Raw genomic sequence first — 12471 nt, 5'->3', positions numbered from 1 at the left:
CTCGTTCAGCCATTCGGTTATTTCGCCGATTTATCATTTTCTTCCTTACGTTGTACGCTGTTCTGCTTTTTAACAGTTTCCTAAAGAAATTGTTCATTGAAAATCAAGAAACATATGCATCATTTTTTTCTACTTTGTTTAATCTGTCTATCATCATTGTACAATTCGTCATTTTAATGTCATCCTGTTTGTGTTATTTCCATGCCATCGTTTTTATTTTTTCTCTCGTTTTGTCATTTTGATAATTGTCGATCAGTCAATTGTTCATTTTCTCCTTCTGTCATTCGGTCATTTCGTGGTTTTGTCATTTTCTTCCTTACGTTACGTCGTTGTTTCGTTACTAACAGTTTCCAAAAGAAATGGTTTCATTGGATATCAAGAAAGATATAAGAGAACAAACAAAATAGATGGTCATCGTGCGTATACACAATGATTGTTCATCTTCTACTCCCTCCTATACTTGTCAGATGATTCATAACAATTATTATAATTTTATATTATTGGGAGAAATATATCCCCCACCCCGCGATTGACACCCATGTCAACGATTCAACCAAAACAATGTTGCTGCCTAAGTTCTTATACCCCCGAAACCTTCATTAATTATGGTCATGACACCATTTCCTCATTATTTCATTTTATCATTTAGTCATTTGGGCATTGTTATTTAATTCAATTTTTATTCCGTCCTTCAATCCTCTCATCATTTTACCACTTTCACTATTTTTGTTTTTATTTCCTCATATCACCAGTCATCATTTGCAAAATCGTATTTCCTTCCACTCCATCTAGACATGGTTTAATAATGAATTGCTACGTATATTATTTGTCTCTCTATATAGGATATCCCATATAAGTTTCTTTATTATGGTAAAGCACCATGTGTAAAGCTGGCCAAATATTATGAAGAAATTATGAAACACATACAACCCACACACACTAAAAAAACAGAAATCTGGGATAAACTTATTCTAATTTATTTTTATTACACAGAACACAGGGTAATCACATATAGAATGGTATTTTTAAAGGGTTTTAGACTCGTGTCAGTTGATTTAATGAATATGCATTATTTCTTTCCACCCTAAGAACGGACTCAATATATAGATTCCGTACTAAATCAATCAATGCAGTATTTTAGTTATGAATTTCTTCGGTTCCTTCCATCTCATCATCATCATTATCATCATCATCCTCTTCAGCTTGATATCGGAATAATCCATCGAACTTGGTTCCTTGTCTTGCTAAGACTCGTTGTACTGCTTTTCGAACGTTCATGCCACTTTCTACTTTTTCCGAGAGATCAGAAATTATTTCCTGATTCGTGTCGTCCTCTTCGAGGTACAAAGTTTGTCGCAAAAAATTAGAATAGCGGTCGAAAAAGATCCGTTTGACGGCCCACAGAACTTTCACATGAGCCTTTTCTTTGGCTTCTTCATCACTCATTCCATTAGAGATGTATTTGTCGTGCTTTTCATTCCTCAATTGCTCGGTAGCTGCCATCGCCTCTGCGTACCATTCTTGATAAGCTAGGTTGTCTGCTGGGTCGTCCATGGGTGCGTTTATCCGCCACTTTTTCACCCTAGAATCATGATCTGAATCATGATTCAAATCACGATTCTGCAGAATCACGATTGCGTTTAGTCGAAATTGAATATAATCATGATTAGAATCACAAACATGAACTACGAAAAAAGGGGCGTTTGGAAAGACGTTTCTACAGAATCACGTATGAAAATGTTCGAATAAACGATATCGTGATTTGAATCATGATTATATGACCTCACTGTGTCGGGCTACTTTCGGTTTGACTCTTGCCAAGCTCAAGGCTCTCTATATGCTCACTGTATGTACATGGTTACTCTGCATGCATTTCTTGTCATGTTCAAGTTCTGTGTTGGTCATCGCATCGTCCACTACTTTTCATTTTTTGGTCATGTCTTCAACTTCAAGTTCTAGTGAATGAATTAACTGGACAGACAATGATCTCAGTTGTTGTTGAGTATAGAGTGTTAATATTAAATTGGATCTACGCTGAAATTCACTTCCGAACACCATTTTGGATAAACTAACAAGATGAATAGAAGCATATGGACCCTATAGAAGTAAACAAAATTAGGTATAGACTGAATTCTGGAAGCAAAAGATTTTTCGAGAGCCGAAACACGTGCGAAAAACTTCCTCTGTCAAACTGCGCACTAGTGATGCGCACTGGATTGGCCCGAATCTGAGGAGAAACAGCATTGTAATGAAGGTCGTCTAAACGCTGATTCTGTGACATCGTGATTCATGTTTGTGTTTTGAATCATGATTCAAATCATGATTCAAATCATGATTCTGGCTTGAGGTCGCATAAACGCAGCCCATGTCAGGTGTCTCTGAATTAGAAGATTCGTCGTCCTCTGTATCATCATCTCTTTCTGAATGACTCGTTTCTACTCCCCCGTCATCACTATGACTGTCCTCGTTTTTGGAATCTTCATCCTCGTATTCATTTTCAGCATAATCATAACCATTTTCCATTTCAGGGTGTGCATTTTGTTGATGCCTTTTCATGTCATATTTACGACTATACGTTCTATGGCATAGTGAACAGCCATAGCGTTTTGATATATCGAGGTTATTCATCCTGTTGACTTGATGGCTCCTAGCTCGCAAAATGAAAAGAAATGGCTGAATCTGTTCTTTTTGTAGTGTTTGCAATTTTGACCATGATGTCGCATGCAAGTAACATTACAACGTTGCAATACTGAAGTGCATAACGCCGTTGCCGACTCAAGGAGCGGCAATTACTAAACGCCGTTGACGCCGATTTGAACGACAGAATTATAAAAAAATGACGAGAACAACCAGAATTCCGATTGGCAATAGGAATAATTTACAATATGTGATTGCGAAATTACGGAAAGAAAAATATGAGTGTGACAAAATTATGAAAGGAGAAGATGGGAAAACAGTGACATCGAAATATGACGAAACGACACGAGTTATTATCGAAATTACCATGATTACGGAATGACCATAGGATAAATTGACCGATTAACTAATAACGGATGACTGGTGATATGAGGAAATGAAAACAAAAATGGTGAAAGTGGTCAAATGATGAGAGAATTGAAGGACGGAATAAAAATTGAATTAAATAACAATGCCCAAATGACTAAATGATAAAATGAAATAATGAGGAAATGGTGTCATGACCATAATTAATGAAGGTTTCGGGGGTATAAGAACTTAGGCAGCAATATTGTTTTGGTTGAATCGTTGACATGGGTGTCAATCGCGGGGTGGGGGATATATTTCTCCCAATAATATAACATTATAATAATTGTTATGAATCATCTGACAAGTATAGGAGGGAGTAGAAGATGAACAATCATTGTGTATACGCACGATGACCATCTATTTTGTTTGTTCTCTTATATCTTTCTTGATATCCAATGAAACCATTTCTTTTGGAAACTATTAGTAACGAAACAACGACGTAACGTAAGGAAGAAAATGACAAAACCACGAAATGACCGAATGACAGAAGGAGAAAATGAACAATTGACTGATCGACAATTATCAAAATGACAAAACGAGAGAAAAAATAAAAACGATGGCATGGAAATAACACAAACAGGATGACATTAAAATGACGAATTGTACAATGATGATAGACAGATTAAACAAAGTAGAAAAAAAGTGATGCATATGTTTCTTGATTTTCAATGAACAATTTCTTTAGGAAACTGTTAAAAAGCAGAACAGCGTATAACGTAAGGAAGAAAATGATAAATCGGCGAAATAACCGAATGGCTGAACGAGAAATAAATTAATGAACGATCGACAAATGGTAGAATAATTACCGAATGGCCGAATTATCAAAATGACAAAACGAGAGAAAAAATAAAAAACGATGGCATGAAAATGACGAATTGTACAATGATGAAAAGATGGATACTTGTCCCTCAGGGCTCCTCCCTTGCCGATCGATCCTCCCCTTTCCCACCCTATTCCCACTAAAGGATGGAATGACGAAATGGCAGCACGAGAAAATGAATAATTGACCGATTGACAAATGACAGAACAACAAATAATGACGAAATGACAAAATTATCAAAATTATGAAAATAACCAAATGACGAAACTGACGAATAAATTGTTATTTTTCTCCACTCTTTACAACTTCCCCCATTGTTTTTCGCCATTCTAGTCCTATCATACAGAAAATCGATCATTGATGGGTAGTGACGACGATACTGGCCATATATGCATTCGCATGAAACCCAACGAGGTAAACATTGAGAATCAAATCCAAGCCTATAGCTGCTTAATATAGAGAGCAAACAACCAAGGGCTCTAAACCAAGCAAAGTTTGGGACCACTACATCATCGGTATGACGTCACGATAGCTTTAATCTTAATTTATTCATAATTTATGCATAATTATGACGTCATGTCCATGTTTCATACACGTTATGAATTTACATATGTCATAATTCATATTCATAAAACAAATAATAAAGTTATGACGCTATAGACAACCCATACTCTGTGACGAGGTACGGGTCCATCAGCTCTCGTCTCAGCCACATCACTCTCGCTATGTGGGGGTAAAATTTGACCAACTTGAGGGTCCAAGCACTCCAACGATTGCCGTACTTTCATCTGAGGATTTTCTTTGATCAATTCTTCCACCCATGTCTTGGGATATTTGTTCATGTCTTTGAAAATCTCGATAATGGCCAGATATTCGATGACCATGAGCAAGTCCGCCTTTTCCACTTGTTTCTGAAATTCTTGACACCATTCGGTATCGTCGGCGTTTTGCGGTTGTATTACACATGTTGTATGTAGACGGTCCCAGTTTTTGAGTGTTACTCCTTCTTCGTCGCAATAATGACGAATGACGGTTTTCCTCCACCCTTTATAGAGGTTTCCTTGTTTTTTGACCTATTGTTGACCCCTCCATTTCATGTCCCATCACGTTCTACACTCCCCTGTCGCAATCCAACGATGTCATGGATGACTATATCGAGTATGATGTCATAGAACTCCCCTTGTATTTTATCCTATTGTTATACCCCCACCCATTTCATGTCATATCGTGTTCCTACCCCTTCCATTGCACTTCCCTGTTGCAATCCAACGATGTCCTTATCGATGTCGTCCATATGTCACTGACTGACGTCAGTGACATCGATGGATTATGGTTTGGGGGTAGGGTTAGGGTTGCTGGTACATTTAGAGTTAGGGTTTCGGTAGGGTTACAGTTGCTGGTACTCTAACGGTTAGGGTTATGGCTAGGGTTAAGGCTAGGGCTCGGATGACGTCATGACGCCCAAGACCCCTCATTATGTATTCACGACCCTCATTAATATTCATGAGGGTTACGTAATATTATATACGTCATGACGCTGGAGACGTTCTTATACTACTATCGTCTTCACTAACATCGTCACGATCGTCATCGATCATCATCATCATTCGTGTCGTTATCATTCTAATCTCCATTTACTTCATTACTAACCACATCACTTCCAACATTTCCATCTCCACCCCCGTTATTGGCATGAATGCAAGAGTAATACAACCGTCATCGATGACGTATGTTGATACCGTAGTCAATGACATCGAAGTTCTTACCACAATTTTCTTCGTCGTCTCCCAAGGGGCAGTCATTCCAACCGTCGCAAACCCTTTCTTGTGAGACACACAACTCGGGTGAAGTCATGCACTGGTGAAAGCCTGGTCCACATTCCCTGCCAAACTCTTCATCTATAAAAGCGGGAGTTTAAATTTATCGGTTAAAAGTTAAAAAGTTTAACAAAAAGCTTATTTATTTGCTAAACTTTTAAAGAGACGATTTGCTGAACGGTCTTAACGATATCGGACGAACACCATGAGCAGAGAGTAAATAAAAGAAGACTTTAAACAAAACGTGAAACTGACGACATTAAAATGGGTTAATATGGTAATGGACCTTTAAAAATTTAGCTTTAAGTTTTGTTACAAAATCTAATAAATAAATTATATGAACAACGGAAAACACGTAGATATTTTTTATTTATTCGGACTTTATATCTGTTTTTAAACGGTCAAGTATGATTTTAAATATACATATTTTTCAGAAGAATGAAGACAGATGAAAAACTTTTTTTGGTTCAGAATGTCAATAGTTTTCACATTGTTTAGTACCCGACCTGTAGATTAAACAAATAAGGGTCACGTTTTTGTGGTCAATCGCAAAACCACAATGTCCAATAAACATAATCGTTTCAAGGCATACTAGTATGGTTTAAACAAACCCAATGAGAATCGTTTTTGGGGAGATAAATTTTTCAATTGGTCGCAAAACCAGAGGGTCATGGGTACACCGATCGAGTGTGTGTGTAATTGAGTTTTGTCAGACGTGTATCAATCAGATATGATTATTTACATCTGGGACCGACCTTTAGCGTCACCATCCGAAAGACGTGACCAGGGCTCGAACCTCTGCATCAATTTGTAACTTCCCCCACATAGCTTGGATGACAGGCGCACGCCACAACGCCCAGTCATCGAGCACCATTAAGCTTCTTTTATTTAATAGATTTATGAAGACAAACACATAACGAAGCGAACATAAGCGAACATAACGTTCGCACAAGGTATGAATGTTCGTTATCATTACTACGCGCCACTATTTTCACAGACAATTTTGATTGGTCAATATGTGAAGTGCACGTGACTCACCGAAGCATTCTGCGTCGTCTGTGTAGTTAGCGCACTCAAATACTCCATTGCACTGTGCGTCGGATGCTATGAACTGATGATGCTCGGTCGAACACCAGTGAGATAGATTTCCCGCTCTCTCCGTCACGGCGACATCACCTTGGTCTAAGTGTAAGAATTTATACAGAATGTTAGTAAATGTAACGGGTAAAGATTACTGCGTGTATGACCGCACGCGGGAAAGATTAAAACAATGACCGCACACGTAAAAAATAAAAACAATATGTAGGCCCCCAGATGTAGGTGATTATTTTGTTTTGGCAAGGTCCCTTACAAAATGATCAAGTGACTGTGGAAACGAGCGAGCTAAGAGATCGAACAGATTATGATCGAGTTGCGGTGTTTTCTTGTTTGTATGATATGTTTTCTGCTGCTGCAGTTTGTGCTGTTTTCCACTGCCCCCTTCAGAATTCAATTCACACTTGAGTGGATTTTTTTGTCAAAAGTGCTATAAAAAGAAGGTTTTAGAAAATCAGGTGATGGTGCTCTCCCTATAGATTGATAAGTACAGTCATGCTCCAGATTATTTTAGGGAGTTTCCGCTCTAGGACGCAAGACGTAGTCAAGGACATGGAAAACAGGCCCTTCGTGACAAAGAGCAACCTAGATTTTTTTTTCGAAAATTGGTGGATCAAAACACCAGTTTCGTACTGGACTCTGAACAAACGACATATTTGCAATTTTTCGTCAGCTCCGAAACGTATATAGGATGAAATTGCTATTTCGGTTCACCAATATTCGACCAAGACCTCCAGGTTGTTCTTTGTCATTAATTTGGACGGGCATTTTAACACATTTGCTGTGCTCTTGAATTCTTTCTGCATCGCGGTGCGGAAAATTCCTCATCAGCGAAACGACATAGATGTACGATATTTGTAAAGGGAGTTGTAATAGAAAAAAATATATATATAAAAATTATTATTAGCCAACTCTTATAGATTTTTTTTTCAAACTATTAAAGTTTACATTTTAATTATATACTGTAAAAATCAAATTTTTACCATTTCATTTAATTTTGGTTAAATTTCGCCCGGTAGATTTTTCTATTTGATTATTCTTTTAGAAAATCATCTTAATTGTACTCCATATCAAACATATCAAACAATGGTTAATCACCTGTGATGTCCATTGTGATAACTTCCAGATCAAACCCTGTGAGTTCACGTCTTGTGTCGCTGCAGAACGAAATGTTGGTGATGCCGTCATCTTTGAATAGGAAGCCTTTTACACCCGTGCGGAGGTGCGATGTGAAAGGCACCGGGAGTGCTGGAGACGTGTGGGTTATGGTCAGGGTATCCCATGGTTCCTCAATGTTTAACTCATTGACGATTATCAACGTCTAAGTATGAAAAATCAAAATCAGGAAATTTCTGTTTCTTCTATCTTATCATTAGGTAGTTGCCATCACCATTATCATCATAATCATCCTCATTTTCATCAAAATCACCACCGCCACCACCACTATCACCACCATTATGTCCCTATATAACTATAACCAAATACATGTATAATTTTTTTATGAACAATTCTTAAGCCAGGCCTTAACTTGGACTTGTAATTCAAATAACTGTGTATCGTAAATTTTACGTGAATCTTACACCTTGTATATCTTATATTCCTTAGGTTGACATGTTATCACCATTTTTTGTTTTGTTCTGTGTATACATGATATACATTGTACATTATATCGACATGTGTGTAAACCAGAAGAAAAAATATTTTCTTTATGGACAATTATAAAGTTATTCAATTCATTTCAATTCAATTAGAAGCACGAACAGCAGCACAACCAATGGTTTTAATCATATACAATTTCATTTTTTTAAACTATTTTAATAAATAAAAATAATATTCTCCACCATCACCATCGTCCTAAGTTTTCTCATTGACCCCCTCTTCCTCCTCCTCCTCCTCCCTCTTCTCCCTTTTCTCCTCCCGTTCTTCTCCTTCCACCCCTTCTACCCTATTCATCTTCATAACCATCATCATCATCATCATCAGTATATCACTGTCATCATTGATAGAATAAGAAGATGTACTTGATTCCCTGCTGGAGTTACAACAGTCCACTGTTGAATGTCATCGGAGGGGTATGGAGAGGGATAATTTGGCGAATTAATTCTCGTCGATTTGATGCTCCAACAGACGTTGATCCCTGTAAGAAAATTAATCAATATTCAGTCACATTTTTGTATATGGATCGTAAAAGGGGTACTCCCGGCTGAAAATATTTACATCTAAATAAATAGAGTAGAATTCACAAAGCAAAATGCTGAAAATTTCATCAAAATTGGATAACAAAAAACAAAGTTATTTAATTTTAAATTTTAGCAATAGTTTGTGAAAAAAAGTCTTCATGAATATTCATTAGGTTTGATGATGATGTCACATCCCCACTTTCCCTTTTCTCATGTTATTACATGAAATCACAATTGTTTTCATGTGTGTAAATAATGTGTCTCCTTTACAATGAAATAAGTTGCAGCATTGAATATCTAATGCACTAAATCAGTTGTCAATCCAATTTTTGTCAGTTCTTGGTCAAAAAATTTGAATAAACCTATTTTCATGTAATAAAATACAAAAGAACAAGTGGGGATATGACATCATCAAGTTGCTCATTGAATATTCATTAAGACATGCCTAGAACTGTTTTACCGGAAAATGCAAATCTTTAAAATGCCATAACTTTGTTATTCCTTGTCCGATTTTGATCAAATTTTCAGTGTTTTGTTTGTCCAATTTATCTTCATCTGTTTAAATCATATTATTTTCAGCCTGGAGCATCCCTCTAAACATGCGTCTAAAAGGAGTTCATAATGTTTTGAAAGAGAAAGGCTATATACCTCCCCACCCCCCATCTTCAATCATTTCGCTTTAAGATGTAAATAGTTGTTATAGTTATCAATTATTCACAAGTCGAATTCATTTCAACCTTTCAACCAGAGAAAATGTAAGCTATAAGTCGGATATTTCCTTGGTTAAAGCAAAAAATAAAACATTTTTAACGACAAGACAGAAATGTTAAGGAGTAGATGATGCAAGCACAATGAGGAACATTACTGGAACAGGGTCAGTCTAAGCCCATTTATCAATGAATATGACAGAAAAGGCGAAGTGTGAAAACTCGAGAACAGCTATAATTATACGAAAAGCTTATAAACACCTTCAATAAACAGGCATAAGAATGTCCATATATTTCCCTAAAAAAGAAAAAAAGTTACATCAAATATTATGCAAACAAGTAGAAATAAGTCTAAGCAGTTTTTAAAATCTCAAGTGAAGTCGAAGAAGCAAAGCAAGTTCTATTCACAGTGAATAAAGAAGAATAAAGAGTTGTATTTACCTAAAACAAAGAGGAAGAATAAACGAGAGCTTGGAGACAATGGTACCATCATCTTGAAATCAGAAAGCTTAATGCACTACAAAGAATTCGATTTCTCCTCTGCGTTCGTTGCAACGGTGGCCCGTAACACAAGGCTTAGCATTCATCGTCGAACATTTTTTATGGACTATAAACATGATAAATGAGGAAGCCGGAATCGTATTTCAAAAATCCAAAAGTTTAACCTGGTATAGTAATACCTCTTTGCTTATAGAGAACTGGGTTAAGGCGAATGATAAAATTATTGATCTATCGTAAAATGGTCCTTGAGTGATTATGCTGTAGTCGTTGTTTGAAGTAGGAATGTAAAATTAACCGGATCCGATCAGTTAAAAACATTTCAAATACAAAGTAATGATCATAAGTGCATTACAATACAATGTTCTAGAGCACTGGTGTTAATCGGAGGGGGGGGGGGTAATACCTCCACACTTTTGGAAAGAGGTTGGCCTAGCTGTAAAATCCCCCTCCACGCACACACACACACACACACACGCACGCACACATACACTTTTCAAGACATAAAACGATATTATTTTCCAATTTTCAAATGATTTTAAAATACTGCTGATTTTCAAATGATTTTAAAATACTGCTGTTAATGCGTTGATTCACCTTTAGATGTCGTTTAAGTGCTTAAACTGACCATGGACCTATTACGAAATAGGTCCATGAACTGACCAAAGTTATAAACGGAAAAATTATCGCTCTGCTCCCGCGCTCAATCTTACAAGAATTTACCCATGATAATATACGTTTGTTTTTATTGCAAGGCTTGTATTAGTATATATAGATGGACGTTAGTAGTTATTTGTTTGAAAATCCCTACACTCATTGCGTAATAGACCAGTCCTCCTAAATTATTTTCACCTTCTCTTAGTAAGTAAGTGTGGGGTTTTCCAACTAACGTCCAGATCTAGACTAAAAGGATATCAGCAGCATCACCAAAAGTGAAAGATGGTATTATTATCATGATTATGTACACGTTTTATGTACCCCGCATACATGGGGGTGCCCCCACATTTTTGTATTTTCTGCTCAATATATTGCTATCACCGCTGCCCCTGCTCGGACCGGATTTACACCAGGTCCTGTACTAGCGCGACCACATTTCAAATGGGATACAGAATTCCCTTTTAAAAATGTCGATGAAATACGGAAATTAAGAACTGTGTCTCTTGTGGAAATTGAAAGAAACCAACAGAATTTACGTTTCATTGCAACACGTAGGAAACAATTACGTCAAGGAAATAAAATCAGCGCAATTTCATCAGTATGATCAGTCACCCCAGCTTCTTGAAATCCTGTTAGTGGTGACTAATATGCTGAGAAATCCACGCATGAACACAAAATAACACCGTTTTCCCTCATTTTTTAATAGAAACACCATCTCTTCTCACCTAGACGAAATTGAAACGCAATTAATTACATTGAGGGTTTAGACTGCTTACTGGTTTATGGTATAGTTATCCCCTTCTACATCATTCTAGATCTATTTTTCTTACCTCTATTTTCTTCATGTGTTTATTTCCGTTACTTATTATGTCAATAGTGGGCCGGGGTTCACTTAGGTTACCTTATTTCAACTATTGACGGAGTAAAACAAGGAGGAGTATTATCTTCTATTCTGTTTTCAGTTCATGTGATTGATCTGCTTGTAAAACTTGAACAAGAATGGATTGGTTGTAGCATTGGTTATTATTTTGCGGGATGCTTAGCATATGCTGATGATATCACTCTTATGTTACCAACAAAGAAATGTTTACAAACCATGATACAAATTATGTGAGAGCTTTGCCATAGAATTTGATATCACTTTCAATGGATCTCAAAGTAAATTTCTTGTCTTTCCATCTTTTAGAAACAGCAATTCAAGGGAATATTCTGTTGTTATTAATCATACTAATGTGTTAAATGTCAATAGTGGGCATGGCACCATGGGTGCCGATCGGTATTCTTGGCTGGGGGGATGATTGACACAAATGTTCTTGTGGATGGGGATCTTCAACATTACCCCCACTAAAATCACAAGTTAGGACATTTGGGAGTGGTTGATATGCATGGTGTTCTTGGAAATTCCTACATTGTTGCAGTGTACTGTACTTATATAATTTTTTTGAAAATTCAATTTGTGTTACAAGTAAGCCTATTCTAAACTCATACAAAAGAAAAAATGACAAAATTGTCTGGACCGTGTACAAAGTGATCTGTTTATTGAGCATGATGTATACAACTTCTCTCTTAAATCTAACCCGACTGGCAATATCTTTTTTCTTCTTAATGCATGATGATACAATGCAGATTCGGACAAATTAAGACTAGCACAA

The 12471-nt window shown here is 36.7% G+C and overlaps 1 protein-coding gene across 1 annotated transcript; it reads right to left on the bottom strand.

Annotated features, from left to right (window-relative positions):
- Nucleotides 1-1137: 1137 nt before the first annotated feature.
- LOC129277189 (uncharacterized) lies at nt 1138-10266 on the bottom strand. The gene is made up of 6 exons (XM_064110040.1): nt 10106-10266; nt 8799-8914; nt 7876-8098; nt 6721-6864; nt 5632-5763; nt 1138-1595 (listed from the first exon to the last, which is right to left on the bottom strand). The coding sequence occupies exons 1-6, from the start codon at nt 10155-10157 to the stop codon at nt 1138-1140; spliced, it is 1125 nt and encodes a 374-aa protein (XP_063966110.1). The 5' UTR covers nt 10158-10266.
- Between the last annotated feature and the right edge of the window lie 2205 nt (nt 10267-12471).

Source organism: Lytechinus pictus, chromosome 15, assembly GCF_037042905.1.
Source record: "Lytechinus pictus isolate F3 Inbred chromosome 15, Lp3.0, whole genome shotgun sequence".
Lineage (NCBI taxonomy): Eukaryota > Metazoa > Echinodermata > Echinoidea > Temnopleuroida > Toxopneustidae > Lytechinus > Lytechinus pictus.
This window is presented reverse-complemented; position numbering and strand designations above follow the sequence as displayed.

Coding starts and splice junctions, on each gene's coding strand:
- LOC129277189 (XM_064110040.1), bottom strand. CDS start 10,157: ATGATGGTACCATTGTCTCCAAGCTCTCGTTTATTCTTCCTCTTTGTT. Junction 8,915..10,105: donor ATTCTTCCTCTTTGTTTTAG/GTAAATACAACT, acceptor ATTTTCTTACAG/GGATCAACGTCTGTTGGAGC. Junction 5,764..6,720: donor AGACGACGCAGAATGCTTCG/GTGAGTCACGTG, acceptor CCGCTTTTATAG/ATGAAGAGTTTGGCAGGGAA.